The sequence below is a fragment of the Hippichthys cyanospilos genome, chromosome 10 (assembly GCF_059441005.1).
Source record: "Hippichthys cyanospilos isolate Australia breed blue-spotted pipefish chromosome 10, RoL_Hcya_1.0, whole genome shotgun sequence".
NCBI lineage: Eukaryota > Metazoa > Chordata > Actinopteri > Syngnathiformes > Syngnathidae > Hippichthys > Hippichthys cyanospilos.
Window position 1 is genome coordinate 3,132,671 of NC_142378.1, and position 19,366 is coordinate 3,152,036.

At 40.5% G+C, this 19,366-nt stretch overlaps 3 protein-coding genes across 4 annotated transcripts; 2 read left to right on the forward strand and 1 right to left on the reverse strand.

The window, feature by feature from the left end:
- Positions 1–440: 440 nt before the first annotated feature.
- On the reverse strand, positions 441–6,626 carry kng1 (kininogen 1). Its single transcript, XM_088424886.1, has 8 exons — positions 6,412–6,626; positions 5,145–5,282; positions 3,890–4,006; positions 3,741–3,816; positions 1,900–2,069; positions 1,733–1,843; positions 1,552–1,650; positions 441–1,018 (listed from the first exon to the last, which is right to left on the reverse strand). Exons 1-8 carry the CDS (start codon positions 6,460–6,462, stop codon positions 731–733), a joined length of 1,050 nt encoding a protein of 349 aa, XP_088281012.1. The 5' UTR covers positions 6,463–6,626; the 3' UTR covers positions 441–730.
- A 552-nt stretch (positions 6,627–7,178) lies between these two features.
- On the forward strand, positions 7,179–10,669 carry lamp3 (lysosome associated membrane protein 3). Of its 2 annotated transcripts, none has more exons than XM_088424888.1 (7): positions 7,179–8,077; positions 9,225–9,329; positions 9,454–9,536; positions 9,902–10,027; positions 10,107–10,179; positions 10,261–10,352; positions 10,499–10,669. In XM_088424888.1, exons 1-7 carry the CDS (start codon positions 8,029–8,031, stop codon positions 10,574–10,576), a joined length of 606 nt encoding a protein of 201 aa, XP_088281014.1. In that variant the 5' UTR covers positions 7,179–8,028; the 3' UTR covers positions 10,577–10,669. The 2 variants fall into 2 exon arrangements, with proteins under 2 accessions (XP_088281014.1, XP_088281013.1); XM_088424887.1 differs by having other exon boundaries at positions 7,188–8,077; positions 10,261–10,431.
- Positions 10,670–10,894: 225 nt separating this feature from the next.
- On the forward strand, positions 10,895–19,348 carry mccc1 (methylcrotonyl-CoA carboxylase subunit). Its single transcript, XM_088425321.1, has 19 exons — positions 10,895–11,178; positions 11,511–11,554; positions 11,896–12,035; positions 12,219–12,314; positions 12,481–12,602; positions 13,041–13,188; positions 13,511–13,632; positions 13,694–13,805; positions 14,689–14,770; positions 14,868–14,995; positions 15,079–15,262; positions 15,881–15,990; positions 16,097–16,313; positions 16,394–16,480; positions 16,607–16,656; positions 17,519–17,656; positions 17,752–17,859; positions 18,409–18,480; positions 18,549–19,348. The coding sequence occupies exons 1-19, from the start codon at positions 11,123–11,125 to the stop codon at positions 18,678–18,680; spliced, it is 2,148 nt and encodes a 715-aa protein (XP_088281447.1). The 5' UTR covers positions 10,895–11,122; the 3' UTR covers positions 18,681–19,348.
- The last annotated feature ends 18 nt before the right edge of the window (positions 19,349–19,366 follow it).

Genomic DNA, 19,366 nt, shown 5'->3' on the forward strand with positions numbered 1-19,366 from the left:
TATACTGTAAATGCTTTTAGGTCAAAAATTGGAAAACAATCCACGCGAAAATTAATTTCTCAAGGGGCATTTGTTTGGAAATTGTTATGGGGGAGTATCGATACCAGGTATTGATACTCTCATCGGAAGCCGATACAATTATCCGCCGCCTGCTTGTGTACATTTCACAATCAGGAACGAGAAAGGAGAAGAATAGAAATGTTTGACTGGGATGCTATTAACTATTACTATCTGGCCGAGACAAAATAGGACACAATAGTGGACACAAATGAATAGGACCCCATCAGGGGGACGCAGGTCTGTCTTCAAAATTAACACATTTTAGTTTTTTCAGGAATTTGCATGTGTCAAATGTGCTACTATTATCGGTACTTGGTATCGGTATCTACCACCGCTGGTGGTATTAAACTTCTAATTAGAAACATCAACAGCCTAGAAAGAAAGGTCAAACAAGTTTAATTTCTCAGTATCAGCCTACTAGGAAAACTTTATATGCCCCATTACAGTGTCACATGACCGTCATTTTAACAATAATGAGTCGTATTATTTACAAATGTTATCTTTTTTAATGTATTCAATGCACTAAAATCTATTGGAATTGAACTCTCTCCTGATTGAACATTTCCAGTGCTCTTTATGGAACTTGGATTTTTCTTTCAAACAGTCCAATATCAGGAAAATGTGGTTAGTGAGATTATTATGAATTAAAGAAGCTTCCTTGAAGAGGCGCTCATGCCAGAAGGTCTTCATCAAGCGGAGGCCTGCCTGTGGGTGGGGGAAATGTGACATCCACGGCGGGAGCCTCCGGCTCGGCGGGGTGGAATTCCTTCCATGGCTTGGACGGGCAGTGGAAGGGGTTATCGTTTCTGCCTTCAGTTGACGCAGCAGTGGGAGGTGCGCTTGACGTGTCCTCCTCGGACGATTCCTCTTTGATTGGTGTGACAGAAATGATGACGGGTTGTGTCACCATAGCGTCCCGGAAGGGAGTCCAGCCGGGAGGCAGGCGTCGGCTGTATCTCTGAAGACGCACACAAAAAGAATTGCACAAGTAGGTTGTAGCTCAATATTTCCCCCGGAAAGAAAGAAGGAACCATTTCACGTATAATGGGAAATGATAAACAGTGTTATTAGCTTCATCAGAAGTTGTCAAGTGCCACTCCAGCATGAAAATATGTAAAACAAGCTTTATGCATGAGGAAATTTGATTTAATGTCTAGCAATGCAGTGAGAGGAACATTTTATTCATATTTTCAAATTAAGAGCAAATTAAATGGAACATGAAGCAACTTCTTGCATATCATGCTGAGTTCTTTGCAAAACTTCGCATTACACTTTTCATTCCTCAAACCATTCGAAGTGGAGCGTATAGACTTCCTTTGCGTACTTTGTAAACCCTAGGGAGCTGAAATTTCACCCAACTTGGCTAAAATACCGAGATTGGTCAAAATACTGCACAAGGATTCATAGTTTAATGATTGATTTGAATTGTTTTAACAGAAATAAATGCATGTTAAATGTGTGCTAATGTTTTCGCGTGTATCTAGGACCTACCTGAGGAGGTAGAGGACCATCTTGGCATTCTATATTGGCCTGAGGGGGCACATGTCTCCACGGCGCCACATCCACAGTGGAGTGACAGTTAATGATCTCCTGCGCACACGCAACCGGCGAGAGCTCGTGAGAAATCGGCAAAAACGGGCCAACGTCACACGGCGAGGACAAACATGTTTACCATCTCCTCGTTGTCATGCACGCACAGGTCGCTGAGTTCGCTGTGTTCGGCCTTGGCGCAGATGGTCTTCCTCATTTCAAAGTGCAGCTTGAATCGGAAACCGGCCACCACCTGGAAAAAAAATGTCCATAAAACATGCTGGGAGAAAAATAATAGTCGCACTTCACCTGTCTTGTCGCTTGTCCCATGTTGCTGAAACTAAACAGGTGTGTGGAGTTTGAGATGGAGTTGAACTTGGAGATGGAGACCGACAGAGGAACCTTAATGTCCTCCGAGTTCCCGTCAATTTCCATCGGGCAGCCCAGACAGGGAGCCCGTTCTGGCACGATGTGGTCATCTGGACAAAGGGAATCCGTTTTAGACCTGTGACTCTCAAATTGGGGTATGTAAGATATATACAGTGGTACTTCTACTTACAAAATTAATTCGGTCCCCAACTAATTTCGTAGCGTGTCTTTCATAAGTAGAGCCGCTTTTTACATGTAAACAGCCTAATTCGTCCCCCAAACTGCTCCTAAACCCTTTAAATGAATACTATTATTTAATAATAAAAATACTTTAAAAATGGTAACAAATACACATCGGAATTACATTAGTGCATATTAACCAAAATATATCATGTAAAAAATACATAAAAAAAGACCCCTAAACCCTATAAAAGAATCATATTAATTGTAGCAGTTGGCAATATGAATGCAGTTCACTTGTTTACCTTGAGATGGTGCTGGTGTGTTGGCGATGAGTTTTGTTAGGACGTTTAATTTGCACATTTTTAATTTACGTTTCCCGTGATCCTGCAATCTACAAATAAAGTACTCGGGAGCGATGATATTTATTTTTGGATTATTTTGAGCACTTAAGTTTACTTGAGTTTAGTTTGGGGCCATGCAACAGCTTCATGTGTGATGTCATTGCTAAAGTGCTAAGGACGTGCTCACAATGCTAACGTCAGACGTTATGTATGATGTTAGCCATAGCTAATGTCAATTTTATGTTTGTTGGTTTTATGATATAAATTGTTGGTGGGAAGTGTGGATGAAATGAGGAAAGATGGAAAGTGGAAGCCAGAAACCTGAATTCATAATTAACATTTCACAGGCCACGTAAAATCAAAGAGGCTTCCAAACGTTTTGACAATAAGTGCAGTTTCTTTTTTTTTGAAAATTGATTCAGGATAAATAACTAACATTATCATTTTGGTTTCACAGTTTAAATGCATTTTTCTCAATGACAAATTCCTTTCACAACGCAAATGTTTGCGTTCCTTCCTGTGAAGTGGACTATATTGATTTTTACACTCCAGTGTGTGTAGTTAATCATTCAGACATCGAGAGATGCTAACGATTTGTGACATTTGTGAATTTCCCATGCACCCGCTTTTTAAGATTTTGTCATCTTATTGTCTAAAAATGGCGCACAAACCACATCGTAAATGGCAAGTCCAAAAAAATATATATGGACGAGTTTTGTGCTCCTAATAGTTTATTTTTCACGAGGCTGTATGGTTGTACTTGATATGCTCCAAATCTGCAAAAAATATTAGGCCTACAATGATGTTGTAGAGTAGTAAACGACCTCGTTTGAGCACGTTGAAGCCACGTCTGCCATCTAGTGGCAAAGGGTGATATTACAACTCAAAACTACATTTTGTTGTTGTTGTCGTTCTTTTCACTTATTTTGTTTATTTTTTTTCTGGGATTTTTTTCACTATTTACCACGTTTTGGATGTAAAGCACCAAGGTATTTTTTGACAACCGTTGTGATCAAGGACTATATGAATAAACTGGACTGGAATTCCTTTTTTTCAGAGTGTAGTCGGAGTCCATCCCTCACCTTGGCGTTTAGTCAGCGGCAGTTTCTGCTTTGTGCAATCTAGCGCCGGCGGAATTGATGATTAATCTCGAATGCAAATGGCGAAGTGCGTGTAAATAATCCCCTCCTCCCTTTTCTTATCTTTTGGGATCCTTCCCCAATCCGACCCCCGCATCACATGAAGCGAATGACTCACCGAGCAGACAGTGCACCTGTTCGGTGTGTGCCTCCGTCCCTGTCATGAGAACGGTGGCGTTACACGAGAGAGGCTCCTGGAGGAAACGGCAAAGGTTTGCAGAACAAGCTTCTTCACTTTACAACGGAAAGGCCAAAAAATACGATTACTTTGCGCCCGTAAGGATGATAGTTGCACTCCGTGTAGGGTCTGGGACTCCCTGCCAGACAGTCACTCCTCCTGCTGGAAAACTGCAGCGAGTAGAAAGAGTCGGAGCCGTTTTCTGACTGAGAAAACACACGCGGTTGAGTTTTAAAAAAAAAAATTGTAATATTCGGTGTGCAGAAATATAGCCATGAAGAAGTCATTTGACAGAAAGGAATCAAAGTTCAGTTTATGTAGAATGTAAAAAAAAATGCATCGGAAATGTATCAAATCCATATCCAATATTATGTTTTAATAATAACATATAACAACCAATAACATCTCCGGGTCAGTATGACCCGGAGGACTATGTATTTATCCAAAATAAATACTGCATGAATGGGTCAAATTGACCCACAATGTTATTACGATCACAGAGAAACAAACGTAACACGCAGGTATAAATCTGCGGTTGGGGTAACAATTAAAAAAAAAAAAGAATAATAATTTGACTGTCTTACGTTTGTTTCTCTGTGGTAGTAACAACATTGTGGGTCAATTTGATCCGTCTGTAATCACCCAAAGAAACTTTAGCTTGTAATCCTGCTAGCTATCAAATCTTGTGATTGCATTTTCCCGCCTCAGGAACAGCACTATTATTCTTGGGTCATTTCGATATGTTTATTCTACATAACGCAAGCAAGAGTGCCGGACTGAAAAACTGCATCGGACATTTACTTTCAAATGGGTCAATTTGACCCACCAACATCACAGGAGGGCGAAGGTGAGGGCGGAGCTTCAGGGAGGCCGGGGGTGGCCTTGCAGATGCCTTAATGGAAAATTTGAATATCTGTAATTGATACTCTGCCACAAGTTTTTTTTTTTTTTTTTTTTAATATCAAGTGCATATAAATACATGACCATATATATTAGTGGTGAACTAAACATTCTATGGCAATGGAAGCGTATGATAGCTTTAAAATGAAGCTATTTCTTGATTAATAACATTATGAACAAGTTTTGCTAGAGGTCAGAACGTGTTGCGAAGAAGCAAAATAGAAAACTATGAATGTCAATCAGACATTTTTGTTGTTTACATCCACCCTGGGAAATGGGATGAATCAGAATTCTGATCTTCCTTGAATGCAGCAATAGTAAAGCTTTTTAATCAGATACCTTATCAATATAATTACTGTTTCTGGGAATTATAAAACATGACAACTGTCCATTTGGGTACTGTAAATGCGTGTTTGACATTTTTGGCTTATGTCGCGTCTTTACCTTGGTGGCCGTCAATATCTGAAAGAGGGCCAACTTGTAGCTGGTGGTCAGCCCGTCGTTGAAAGTGTGTAAGGCGCCTCTCACGGCGTTCTCAACAGACGGATCATCGCAGAAGATCCGAACACCTGGCTGGACGTCCTTCAATCGCAGAATATTGGCAAGGTCAAAAACGTTTTTTGTGGGAAGCGAACATCCCCCATTTCAACGCAAACGGGCACCGTAAATATGGAATATAATATACGATCTCATCAGCTTGTTAGCATGTCGCTTCACAGGTTCGCTGTTCAGGTTTTGAATTTCGGCTCCGGGCTTGGACTTGTGTGGCGTTTGCTGGTCCATCCGACTACTAGGTACTGTTTTGATTCCTTCGTTTATCCTTTTGCTATATTTCTTTATACCTGCAGCTCTCCATGAAAACAGACCGATTATATCTTTGCGTCGAATGAAAATATAACAATGCTTTTACTGAGGCAAAAATCTTGATCATTGCGTTCTATTTGTTTTGATACGTTACAGTGACTTGATCATAATTTTTCAGCTACTTTTCAAAAGAAAAAAAAGTCCAGGTTTTTTTTTTTTTAAACTCATTTAGTGCCATTGACGACTATAGACGTCAATGCATATTTTTTACTGGCCGCCATTGATGGCTATAGACGTCGAAGATCCATTTTAACCGGAATGGCACTGTGAGTTCATAAAGGGATGGACATTAAAACATAATTTTTGTACCTCATTGACAACATATTCTGAAAGATTAATCGAATACTAAAACAACTAGTCGTTGCAGCCCTGTATTCTTTTAAGTTGCTTTACTGAGGCAATTTATGAATACATTTCCAATATTTACATAAACACCTTTGAAAATATGCGGACTCTGTAATCTGTTGCACAAATTTAGAGTTCATAAATTCACAAATTCACAATTCAAAGAAAACTGAACGTCCACTTAACACTTGTGCACACTTTAAAAAAAAAACTTGCTGTTTTTACAGAAAAATACTGGAAAATTGGTTGCCCAAAAATTACTGTTAAATTACGGTAACACAGTTCCTACATTTACGGAAAAATATCGATCCTGTCGATTCTATAATTACAAATGTACTCTGTAAATGATATAAAATCCATGGCACACTCCTGGTCGCGTGATAATGAAATGGTCGCACTATATTGAACTTCGAGACGTCAGCATCTGGGTGAAATTTCAGCTCCCTAATGTCTTCTTTCATTGCTTCGTACAAAACGCAACACAAGGCTTAAATACTCTTACCTGGCTAAAAACGAGGCCCACCAGAACCAGCAGAGCCGCCACAGTCCTCATTGCGCTCTAATGTCCTGCACTCTGAAGCAAAGAACGAACAAAGGCCGACAATTTAGGCCTCGGCTTTCGACGCAAAAGGCGAATTTATGCGGCTAGCTCGCTAAGCCACAATCGCTCGCACTGTGGAATGGGTGACCCAACGGACGATCTCCTGAAGTAGGAGCTGAAAAAGGATGATGACTCACTGATCAACACACGGGACAGGAGGTCAGACAGAATACACACACATGCGCGTGCACACACACACACACACACACGGGGTTTTCTATTATAGTGGGGACATCCCATTCACGTAATGCATTGCCTAGCTCCTAACCGTCGCAAAATATTTCCTAAACCAAGATCCATGTCACACCTGTACTCTAAAACGCAGGTTTTGACCCTCAAAAGAAGGTGTGAACTTGTGGGGTCCGCAATAAAATTGCAGAGATTTGGTCCTCACCATGTAGCAAAAACCAAGGGCACACACGCACATGATTTCAGTGACTTAGTAAATGTTTGCTTGTTTGTTTGACCTGCCTAGTCAAAGTCAGACAGCGCATGAGTTAGACTCACTAATGACTTCAGAAGCATGTGTGTGTGTGTGTGTGTGTGTGTGTGTGTGTGTTTCAGCGAGACACATTTTTGCTCATTAATCGAAAATAGCTGGCCTGTATGTGCAAATTGTCGAGAGGAAACCATTCCATCCCGTTTGCGTTTAAGGGCCCTCTCTCAGTTTTGACGTACCGTATTTGTGCGCTTTGTGTGTTTAAGTGGTACTTTGTCCCTGACGACCTTTACCCTCCGCCACTTTGATTCATCAAGTGCACTGAACCTCTCATACAGATTGGACTTTTCTTTTTTTTTTGTCTATTTGTTGCTCACTCTGAGCATTGAGGGAAGCTGAACAACGCACTTATGGAAAACTATTTATTAATATACATAGCTACAAAGCAAATCTTCTCTTGAACAGATTCCCGGTATTCACCATATATACAAAAGAACACAAAATCGATACGTATGTACATTGTGCTTACATGTTTCTTTTCAAATTAAGAGCAATTGAATTGGAATATGAAGGAACTGCAAGCTAAATTGTGTTTTACTGACTTTACTGACAAAATGTCTTTTCATTTTGTTAAGTGTATTCGAGTTGTGCATTGTGTATACGTTTTACTTACAAATTAAGAGCAAATTAATTGGAACAAGAAGGAACTTATTACTATATCAGGGTATAGTGACTTCTTTTTAAACTGTTGTATGCTTAACTTTAAGTTTTATATGAATGTGCAATCTGTGGACATGTTTTTTATATCAAGAGCTAAAATCTAGTCGAAATGAGAGGATTGGAGCCTCTGAACTGCACAAATGCAAAGTTGCCGCTTGTGACTAGCGCATAAAAAGAAAAAAAATGTTGTACTTGGCAACTTCTCAAATTGAAGGGTGTTGAAGCAGTGACACATTTTTTTTTTTACCACTTCTGTGACACTTCGCTTCCTCTCACAGAGTCTCAAAAAAAAAAAAAGCTTCACATTTACGTGAGCTGAAGCCTCCTGTTTTACGATTGTTTTTTTATTTGGTTTTATAATGCAAGGAGGCGGATGGCATTTGCTTTTCTTGGCTGCTTTAATTCCAGGTAAGACTCTCCAAATTTTGTTCTGCGGTGCAATACTGAAACTAAAAGTCTTGTTGAGACCCAGCCAATTCATTTGTGTCCACTGTATTGGACAACTGTTATTGGTCACTTTTGTCATTGGCGCTACCCAAACTAAGTCCCGGTGTCCCCATTCGAGGACATCCTGGCCTGCCCAATGATGTGTTTGGGTGGGAATCAAAATGAGATGCAAATGAAAAGGCCGGGTGTGTATCACGAGGATATGAATGATCAAACATCGGTGCATGATTCGTTAGTTTATCACAGCATAGGAAAAATTGAATAAATACTTTTGTGCGTGTTATTTTTTTTTAACTTCAAAAAGTCATAGTTTCCCTGAAATGAAGGTGTGGTAGTTGTGAGCTGTCTGCAAATTTGCAGAGTATTTTAAAGTACTTCCAGTCATCGTTGGTCACAGCTGACGCTTTTTTTGTTTGTGGTTTTGAGACTTTCAATTCTTGAGTTGAAATTAATTAAAACGCGACAATGGGATATATAGGTCGTATTTTAAAATGATTCGGTATTGATTTTTGGAAATTTTATGTATCAAAAAGAAGGACGGGCCAGTATCGATAGTATACCAGGTTTGATATCAGGCCAATATCAGGCTTTATCTCAAGGTATTTGCACTAGATTGAGTTTAGCGAACTCAAGTGGCTGAATTTGGAATTGCAATCTTGTGTATGAAGAAAACATCAGGGTTTATTTCAAGGTATCGATACTCGTGATGGCAGATGACTCAACTATTTGTTATCCACTTGTGGTTTCTTTTCTTTTTTTTTTTTAGAAGTAGAAATTAAATATGAAATATTAAACTACCACTTTTCCATGCATGATAAGAAAAGCTATCGTGCGATATAAAGGGCTTTCTTTAAAATTGTCATTGTTTTGAGGAAAATTTTAACGAACTTCATATTGATATCAATGATAAGTCAAGAGGTCAGTACTCCAGGTATCGGTACCCGTTTTTTAAGGATTTTTAATATTGAGATATATAGATATTTCTGCAAAATGTCTTTGTTTTTGGGGGGCATCTTATATCTCGTAAGTTCTATTGATATCGGTACTCTGTATCGGTAAATTTTTACTGTAAAAATTTGTAAAAGCAAACAATTTGCTTCCCTCATAGTTGCCCAGTTCCTTGGAAATCATAAATCCATCTCTGATGCTTCAGTTTCTGGGGTTCACATCTCCAGGCCGGTCCTGAGCCCCTTAGAGGTCCTCCCTCTGATAGGTAAACAAAATTACGATATTAAATCCATTTTCTATGTGAAGTGTCTGTGACAAATGTTTCTAATTTTCATTTTTGGCACAAGTCAGTTTGAACTAGTTTAACGTTTGCTTTTGGGTCTCTGCAGGAACGTACATAATGACCAACTCAAAAGGAGAGCGATGCATCAAAGTTACACTCGGAGTGCAGTATATTGTCCTCATAAAGAAGGTTGCACACTTTGTGTATGATCGTGTATGCTTTTTGACAGTCCAATTGATAATGCTGAACGGAATCCAACTTTTCTATATTATTATTTTTTTCTTATATGCGTTGTTTAACCCTTGTGCGACATTTTGTCCAATCCTATGATCATTACATCAAAGGTAGTTAGGAGCTGAAATTTCACCCAGATGGCGACATGTCAAATTTTAACATTGTTCGACATTTATCGTCTATTGGCTAAAATACTGCAAGAATAATGTGGAACAAAATGACCCCAAATTGGTCAAAATACTGCACAAGGGTTAATCTTGACCACTTTTGAGAGCTCAAATTGAAATATAAGTAACAAGATTTGATCATTTAATATTCAGAACAGCTGGTTTTTCAACTTGGACCCCCACAAGGTGACGGTGAGTGGTTCTTGCCACAGAGACTCAGCTGTTTTGTCCCTCACACTTCCTGGGAATGCCGCTGGCCTGCAGTTTACCTTCCAAAAGGTGCCACACTCTCTTTCCCCGTTTCAAGTGCAGAAATGGAAATACAGTATAAAAAGAAATATTTGTCTTCGCCTCCAAGGGAAAAAATCGATACTACGTCGCCAAGCTGACAGCTTCCGTTTTCCCTCAACCAGTCTGCTTTGGATGTGCTAGTAAGAGCCCACCGCCCCTCCTAAAAAGGACCCTTCATTTTCTGATCACAACTTTGTTTATTGTTGCTACCCTTTCCTCAGATAAGACGTATTCGGGTTCGGTATCACACGAAAAGCTCTTTGCAGCATCCTCCGGTCGAAGCTTTCGGTGCAAAACACCAAATGTGCTTCAGGTATCTTCAGAAGTGAATCTTAAGCTGGTGCCTGTGCAAATGCAGGCATTCGATGTGCCCAGTGGACATTATGGCCAAGGTGAATGAATTTCTGCTGTTGGTTTACTTGAAAAAAAAAAAAAAAAAATTCACTTTCGTTTTTCCAGTGGAGGAGTGTTGGGCTGACGTTAACAAGAAGATCATCCCTGTGGTTGTTTGTGGTGTGGCGATCGGCCTTTCGATGATTGCTGTCCTGATCTTCTTATTGATGAAAGAAAATCGCACTCGTGGCTACCAACGCCTCTAACCTCTTTGTGTAACTGTTTATGTGATTAAAGTATTTTCATCTTTTAAAGTATCAGTTGGTCAACCGAATTCACAGAATTGTGAATATATTGAGTGATTTTTTTTTGTAGTTGTTGTTACCACGTATGGCGTTGCAATACTGCCATCTGCTGGTATTTTGTCACAATTGCAGATCCTCCCGCCTCCACATCAGAGTTCCTCATTGGTCGTCAATACTACGGAACCATGTAAGAGTCAAACACGGATTAGTAATTTGAGTTTTTATTTTTATTTTAACCTATTCATTTTTATAAAATATACTACAGTCTAACACGTGAGTATTTTCTTGTTAAGACGTTCGTCCAGGTTCGTCCTAGTTCTGAAATCTCGTGTAGCGTATATTTTCACTTTTGTAGTTTTTATTTTTTACTCCCCGCCCCCTTCAGTTATAAGTCAGTGAGCTAGCTAGCCAGCTAGCTTGCAGCTACTCGTACAAACTGACAGCAATGGCTGCAGTCATTCTAAGTTTCCCAACTCTCCACGGTCTAAGGATTTTCACACAGTGAGTAAATAAATTACCTACACGACAGTGCGTGAAAAAAATGCTCTTAAGTGTTTGCTTGCTGCTAATCACTTTTGCAAGTCAACTAATGTTAACCTAGCTAACCAAAAATAAGTGAGAAGACTAGAAAGAAATTAACGAGAATAAATCGCCGTGGATGTTGTCACGTTTTATCGTACTATTACAAATGTGGTGCGAAAATCGTACGAATGTGTGTTGTTTATATGTGAGCAAGGTTAAACGAGGAAGCAGGCTATCAGCTAACGTTGACAAAGAAGTTTATTAAGTTTATGAACCAATTACTTCATATTTTTGCAAAAACTTTTTTTCAGAAAACTGCTATGGACCAAAAGAGGAGTCAGACTGATTTCTGGAGGTGAGAGATGCTCATTGCTGCTTAGTAAACAAGGGCTTTAGAATTCCGAATTGTAGATGCCATACCACGTTTGTTGGTTCATAAAATCGTAAACATGCAATGTTATTGCTAACATAAGAACTTTATGTATGTCTTTTGAACATTTCGAATCTAAAGGATGATAAACGGAAACATCTTTACGATACCAAAAATATCACTCCAGAATTTTTTTCGTAATCGTTTGTGCGTAGAATTTGTGAATACTTGAGCATTCAATACAACTTACCTGCCATAACGTTGTATCAAATTTCATTCTAATTTTGTCAAATGTCAACTAAAAACTTGCATCACCTTCTTGGTAGGTGTGGGAAAGATAGAGAAGGTGCTGATAGCCAATCGAGGGGAGATCGCCTGTCGAGTCATGCGCACTGCGAAGAAGATGGGCGTCCGTTCTGTGGCTGTTTACAGTGATGCTGACAGACACTCCATGCACGTTGCCATGGTGATCCATCCATCTATCTATCTATCTATCTATCTATCTATCTATCTATCTATCTATCTATCTATCTATCTATCTATCTATCTATCTATCTATCTATCTATCAATCAATTCATAATTGAAGCTCTATATTCTCTAGCTCTATATTCTCTAGCTCTATATTCTCTATTGTGACTTTTTCTCTAGGCAGATGAAGCCTACCACATTGGACCAGCTGCCTCCCAGCAGAGTTATCTCAACATGGAGAAGGTTTTAGAAGTGGCTAAGAAGTCTGGATCACATGTGAGTGATTGTGAAATCGGCGGACACCCGTTATGTGTCTGACACTTCAAACAGCATCGAGCAGAAAAACTCGATCAGTTTTTTGGAGGGGGGACTTGCCGTTGACGTTGTTGATTTCAAAGTGGCCGTGTTGAAATCGTTCATTTGCACGATTTTGTGTTTTTAGGCAGTCCACCCCGGTTACGGCTTTCTGTCCGAGAACACGGAGTTTGCAGAGGCGTGTAAACAGAATGGAATCATCTTCATCGGACCGCCATCGTCTGCCATCCGAGACATGGGCATCAAGAGGTACCTTATCAGCAGCGTAAATTATTTTTTAATGAAAAAAAAATGGAGTCTCCGGACAAACATGAATGATTTAATAAACTTTGCAAATACAGTTGTAGTGATATCTCCAGCCTTTTTTTCAGAAAATGTGCCACTAATGCTGACCTGCATCTGTACTAAACATAACAAAATAAAAGCATGGAAATGTTTGCAATTCTGTGCTATTTTTCTTCATTTTACAATTAATTTGTGCATAATTTGAAAAGAAAAATATGAAATATAAATATTTTCATGTCGTGGCATTAAAAAACATTTAAGTTGATACTTACACAAAAACACTGAAACACTTTTATGCGCCCCCATTTTAGTTTACCCCCCCCCCTCCCCCCTACACTGCTGAAATACTTTTAATAAATGGCTCATTGATATTTGCACTTCCCTTTTTTTGTCTTTTTCTAGCACATCCAAACACATCATGTCAGCCGCAGGTGTGCCAATCATTGGGGGTTACCATGGTGACGACCAGTCAAATGAAAGACTGCAAGCCGAGGCTGAAAAAATAGGCTACCCTGTGATGATCAAGGCGGTCCGCGGAGGGGGTGGCAAGGTGAGTTTTTCACAAGTGAAGGGAGGGGCGGCTACAAGTCATTAAAGCCATGAATCCAGCCTGCCTGCAGTCCGAAATAAAACCTCAGTTTAGTTGTCAACTAATTTTGATCTGCACATTTGCATCTTTACAAAAGCTCCACACCATAGTAAAAAAAACTTACAAGCAAATCTTATTTTTCGAATATGCCGCGGACCACTTAGAAACGGACGGGAGGCCACGAATGGCCCCCGGGCCACAGTTTGGACACCACTGTCCTAAGTCATATAAATAGGTTCTTCAAACTGCAAGTAATAACATGGACGCCATGGTTTGCGTTTAGGGGATGCGCATTGCACGGTCCAACTCTGAGTTCTTGGAGCAGCTGGAGTCCGCCAGACGAGAAGCCAGGAAATCATTCAACGATGATGTCATGCTGATTGAGAAGTTTGTGGAGGATCCCAGGTAACGAACAAGTCACTTTACTGGAGTAAGGGCACGCGTGTGACTTTTGGGATTTGTGCAGACACGTTGAGGTTCAGGTGTTTGGGGACATGCACGGCAATGCTGTCTACTTGTTTGAGAGGGACTGCAGCGTCCAGAGGAGACATCAGAAGATCATTGAGGAAGCGCCAGGAGTGAGTTACTTTCTTCATCCATCGTGCCACCAAAACTGCGTTCCCTCCGTTATTGCGGGTGTTAGGTTCTCAAAAACATCTGCAATAAGTGAAATCCAATAAGTGAAATATAATATATATATATTTTTTTTTCCCAATTAATATTTATATTTTGTCTACAGTATGGGTTTTTGTTTATCATACATGATTTTTTTTTAATTCTTTGTACTGTGTTTATCCAGCTACATTGTAGTATTTTTTCAGTTTATTTTTATTTATTTTTTTATTTGTTGTATGTATATATACACATATATATATATATATATATATATAAAAAATTTTCCCCCTATATATATATATATATATATATTTTTTTTTTTTTTCCCCCCAATTAATATTTCTATTTTGTCTACAGTATGGGTTTATCATACATTATTTTTTTTTAATTCTTTGTACTGTGTTTATCCAGCAGTACAGTATTTTTTCAGGTTTTTTTTTTTAAATTTGTTGTATGTGTATATATATATATATATATATATATATATATATAAAATAAATACATTGTGTTTCCATAGAACTAAAGTCAAACCAAACCATATGTTTGACAAATTCAAATAAACGATCATTCATTCAATTATTCTATAACTGCTTGTTCTGTCCGGGCAAATATGAATGTTTTCCTATGACAAAAATGAAAAAAATTAAATTTGCAATTACTTAATTTGCAAGGTTGAACGCATTACAGTAAATACCGGCTCACACTTAGTATTTAAATCTTCTTTTTCAAGTCGGGTCATGAAGGAGATTAATTTTCAATAGCCGGCTTTCTCAGCCAATCAGGACACAGAACACACACACACACACATAAAAGGCATCTCGTTTTTTTTTTTTTTTTTGTCTTTAGCCCGGCATCAATGCTGAGGTTCGGAGAAAACTTGGTGAAGCGGCCGTGAGAGCAGCTAAGGCTGTCAACTATGTGGGAGCAGGTCAGACACACAACACACACACACACACACACACACACACACACACACACACTTACTAGCATTAAACTGTACGTTTACATAACCGTTTGGCCATTAGGCACAGTGGAGTTTATCATGGACGCCCAGCACAACTTCTACTTCATGGAGATGAACACGAGGCTTCAGGTGGAGCATCCCGTCTCTGAGATGATCACCGGCACCGACCTGGTGGAGTGGCAGCTCAGGGTGAGCCCGGGGCGCCGTCGACCTCTGACCCCTCACCTCTCCATCGATCGGAGCGCCGGAGCTCTTCTTCTTCTGGCCTGCAGGTGGCGGCGGGCGAGCGCCTGCCTCTGCTCCAAGATGACATCACGCTCACGGGTCACTCGTTCGAGGCCAGGATTTACGCCGAGGATCCAAACAATGACTTCCTCCCGGGGGCGGGGCCTCTGCTGCATCTTTCCACGCCTTCGCCGGACCCGCACACCCGCATCGAGACGGGAGTTAGGCAAGGTGTGTTTCTCCAAATATCTACATTCTAGTAAAACGTCAAGTGGGAAAAGCTTCATAAGGGTCTTCAAGGGGAGGTGAAACAACAAATTTCAAAACAGTAATAGGTTCTATGCGTCCCCACTCGTCTTTGTGGAATATGAAGCGGCGAAATCCATCTTGTTTTTGTTTTTCTTCATCTCGGAGGGCAGCCATTTTGTCACTGTCTGTCGCCTGAAAATGATGTTGTAGTTGCTCAGAGCTCAGGGAGCAACCAATCACCTCTTTCCATAAGCTAGGTTGTGATGTTCCCAAACTGAGCCCTGATTGGCTGGTTAGTGTACTGTTATAGTGTTTCCTCATTTACTGCGGTGGTTACGTTCCCAAAAATACCTGTTGTTTTTTTTTTTTCGCCTTTTTTCCCCCCTCTCCTTTCGACCAAGATTTTTTTTTGTCTGTTCCGACTTAAAAATAGATAAAAAAAAAATTAGCAGGGTGAACCTGGAATAAGTATGGTCATAAATGAAAATCCATGTGGTTTTAATGGCTAATATTGCTATTTTTTCGACTCGTCTGACTTAACAGGAAGAAAAATGGCAGCGCACGTGTCTTTGCATTTTTATTTTGCGCGCGCGTTTGCAGGAGACGAGGTGTCCGCCCATTACGACCCGATGATAGCAAAGCTCGTGGTTTGGGGGGAAGACCGCTCCGCCGCTTTAAAGAAGCTGCGCTACTGCTTAAGGCAATACAACGTAAGACCCGATATATCGATAAACTGATAACTCGTTTCCCTCCGAGCTCCGTTGAAAACCAAGAGCAGACAATTTGCGTTGAAAGTGTTTCTTCCGCCACCTTCAGATCGTGGGCCTGAGCACCAATATTGAGTTCCTGCTAAGTCTTTCGGGCCACCCGGAATTCCAGGCGGGCAACGTGAGCACCAGCTTCATCCCTCAGCACTACGCCGATCTCTTCCCCGCGCCGCGAGCTCCGCCCGGGCACGCCGTCTGCCGGGCGGCCCTCGGCCTTCTCCTCCACGAGAGGGAGCGCACCCGGGACTTTTCCGGCGCCTCCGCCGGTGAGGAGCCCGTTGGCCGCCCCGCCCCCGCGCGCATCGGAACGGGCGAAGAGATGCACGTTTGCGCTTGTCCCCGCCAGATCCCTTCTCGCCGTTCGGCTCGAGTAGCGGCTGGAGGCTGAACACGCGCCTGCGCAGGAGCGTCACGCTGCAGCTGGGAGACCAGAGTAAGTCGCTGGAATTGGCGGTGGAAAAATCGCGCCGGTGATGTCGTCAACCAGAAGTGCATTTCTGTCATACTGGTGGTAGTGATAAAGAGCCAATGTCTAAAAACATTCCCACTTACTTTGTAGAGGTCGACGTGGTCATCACATACAACAAAGATGGCAGCTACACCATGCAGGTGAGGCGCATTTGAACATGCCGCCGTTTTGGAGGGTTGGGAGGATGTTCATTTTTATCTCAGAAATCTGACTTTAAAGGGAGAACTTGATTAAAAGTCATAATTCTGACAGAAATCTTAAAGTGAGAATTTTGACTTTATTCTCAGAATTCTCACTCTGAAGTCAGAATTCCAGCTTTGTTCTCCGAATGTGAATTTAAAGCGAGAATTCTGGCTTTATTTTCAGAATTTTGACTTGAAAGTCAGAATTCTCACATTAGACTGAAGGGATCTGACTTTGTTCTCAGAATTTTGAGTTTCAAGGCAGAATTGTGGCTTTTTTTTTTCGATTTCGGCTTTAAAGTCAGAATTCTCACATCGCACCAAAGGAATATTTTTGATTTGATTCTAGGCATTATCACTTCGTCATAATGCTGATTTTATGCTCAGAATTCTGAGTTTAAAGCAAGAATTCTGATTTTATTATCAGATTTAAGACATTAAAGTCAGAATTCTCACATTATACTAAAAGGATATTTCTGATTTATTCTTGGAATTCTCATTTAGTCAGAATTCTTCCTTTATTCTCAATTTTGTGTTAAAAGCAATAATTCTGGCTTTATTTTCAGAAGTCAGAATTCTCACATTACAGTAAAAGAATTTCACCCTATCCTCAGAATTTTGAGTTTAAAGTGAGAAATCTGGCTTTATTTTCTTAATTTTGACTTGAAAGTCAGAATGATCTCAGGGATATTTCTAACTTTGTTCTAACAATTTTGCCTTTAAAGCCAGAATTGTGTTCAAATTTTTGACTTTAAAGTCAGTATTGACTCTGTAAAAATCAAAACAATATGGCATTTTTTTTCCCCTTGGCTGCTCTCAGTTGGGCGAGGCGCAGTACCATGTGATGGGGGAGCTGGAGACGGAGGGCGGAGCTTCCTTCCTGCACTGTTCTGTCGACGGCGTCAAATCTCGACCCAAACTGGTGATCCTGGACAACAGCGTTCACCTCTTCTCCACGGTCAGTGCTGCTAAACGCTCCGTGTTTTTCCCGCCGCCGCCACACTAACGTTTTTTTGTTGTTGTTTTTTTTTCCCTTTTGTGCGCCGTACGCAGGAGGGAAGCACCGACGTGTCCATTCCGGTTCCCAAGTACCTGGCCGCTGTTAGCGGATCCGCCGCTCAGGGCGGCGCCGTGGCGCCCATGACTGGAACTATTGAGAAGGTGCCTTCAGTTTAGTTTTTACTACAATATAGCACACTCATTCAACCCCAAAGACTTATTTTTACGTTTTTTTTTCCTCTCGGTCCAAACATTAAAAAAAAAAGCCTTAAAACATGCCGTCAGTGTCTGATTTATTAAGCTTTATAACTTTTCAAACTTCATTTGCGTTTGTCCACAAAACAATGACCCCAAAAAGGACATGGAGGATTTTTTGTTTTTTCAGCGAGATCTCGCAAAAGTATCGCGAGATCTCGCAAGTTTTACAAGGTCTCGAAATACCTTTGCGAGATCTCGCAATACTTTTGCGAGATTTCGCAATACTTTTCGCGAGATATTGATTGATTGATTTAAAGTACTAAACTAAAAATGACTTTAGGTCCTAATGTACATAGTAATAGATTACTTTAGGTTATCACATCATCATTAGCCCATACCTCAGTCCAAACTTTTTTAGTTTCAGGGATACTGAACTTATTTTGTGATTTTCAGCATTGAAATATTGATTTACTTAAAAAACCCGTCAACTGACGATGATTTTGTTTACGTTAGGTGCTGGTAAAAGCGGGCGACAAAGTGAAAGTGGGCGACCCGCTGATGGTGATGATTGCCATGAAGATGGAGGTGAGACACACTCGCCGCTTTGCTCTTTTTGGATCCGAGGTCACGTGACTGCTCCGACGCCCCGACAGCACATCATCCGGGCCCCCAAATCGGGCGTGATCGGAAAAGTCTTCTTCAGCGAGGGCTCTCAGGCCAATCGGCACGCTCCCTTGGTGGAACTGGAAGAGGAGGGCGGGGCTGACCAGGTGGGTGCCCAATAGTTTGGAGAGGGACTCGTAGCAATGACATCATCACCGAGAGACAGTGCCTTGAGAACATCTTTGAAATTTGCGCTCTGTGTCCCACAACAAGCGAGGGAATTAGCAGCAGAACTTGGCAAAAGTTACTGATGAGTGAGTCCTTGACGTCCCACGCGCTGATGTGTGCATTCTTCATGAAATAACACTATTTAAAAAAAAAAAAAAAAAAAAGCGAATCCCCACACTCCTCAATGAAATGTTTTCCCTCTTATTGAAAGATATTTTTCAATCAATTAGACTACACCTACACTCCAGATTGTCCATTTGTTTTGCTGCTTTCAGCAGTGAAAGCCCGATTAATCGGCCATTATGGCCGCCAAAATAATCTGCCAAATTGGCTATGATTTAAACTTTTTACCTTTATTTACTTTAAACATTTACAGGAATTGTATACACTGCTGTCATGATATGACGTAATGACAAATATAGTCAACAGCAAGTGACAAAATGTCTTTTTTAAAGGCATAAAATACAAGAAAAATTGTTTAGCAAAATATTCACTTTTTACTGCGGAAAATGGCCAAATAGGTGGACTATCCAAGTTTAGTAGTGTCTACATTGTTACGACTTTAAAAAGTCAAAAAATTGTCTCATCTGTTACTTGTACTTAATAAATTAGTCATATGCCATTTTTTGTACCGTGATCT

Bases quoted from the DNA above. Each gene is read 5' to 3' on its own strand.
- kng1 (XM_088424886.1), bottom strand. From the start codon at position 6,462: ATGAGGACTGTGGCGGCTCTGCTGGTTCTGGTGGGCCTCGTTTTTAGC. The intron at 1,651-1,732 runs GTAAACATGTTT...GCGTGTGCGCAG, and splicing joins TGCATGACAACGAGGAGATG to GAGATCATTAACTGTCACTC. The intron at 1,019-1,551 runs GTAGGTCCTAGA...GTGCGTCTTCAG, and splicing joins ATGGTCCTCTACCTCCTCAG to AGATACAGCCGACGCCTGCC.
- lamp3 (XM_088424887.1), top strand. From the start codon at position 8,029: ATGCAAGGAGGCGGATGGCATTTGCTTTTCTTGGCTGCTTTAATTCCA. The intron at 8,078-9,224 runs GTAAGACTCTCC...CTTCCCTCATAG, and splicing joins CTTGGCTGCTTTAATTCCAG to TTGCCCAGTTCCTTGGAAAT. The intron at 10,432-10,498 runs GTGAATGAATTT...TCGTTTTTCCAG, and splicing joins CAGTGGACATTATGGCCAAG to TGGAGGAGTGTTGGGCTGAC.
- mccc1 (XM_088425321.1), top strand. From the start codon at position 11,123: ATGGCTGCAGTCATTCTAAGTTTCCCAACTCTCCACGGTCTAAGGATT. The intron at 13,806-14,688 runs GTGAGTTACTTT...TTTTGTCTTTAG, and splicing joins TCATTGAGGAAGCGCCAGGA to CCCGGCATCAATGCTGAGGT. The intron at 17,860-18,408 runs GTGCCTTCAGTT...TGTTTACGTTAG, and splicing joins TGACTGGAACTATTGAGAAG to GTGCTGGTAAAAGCGGGCGA.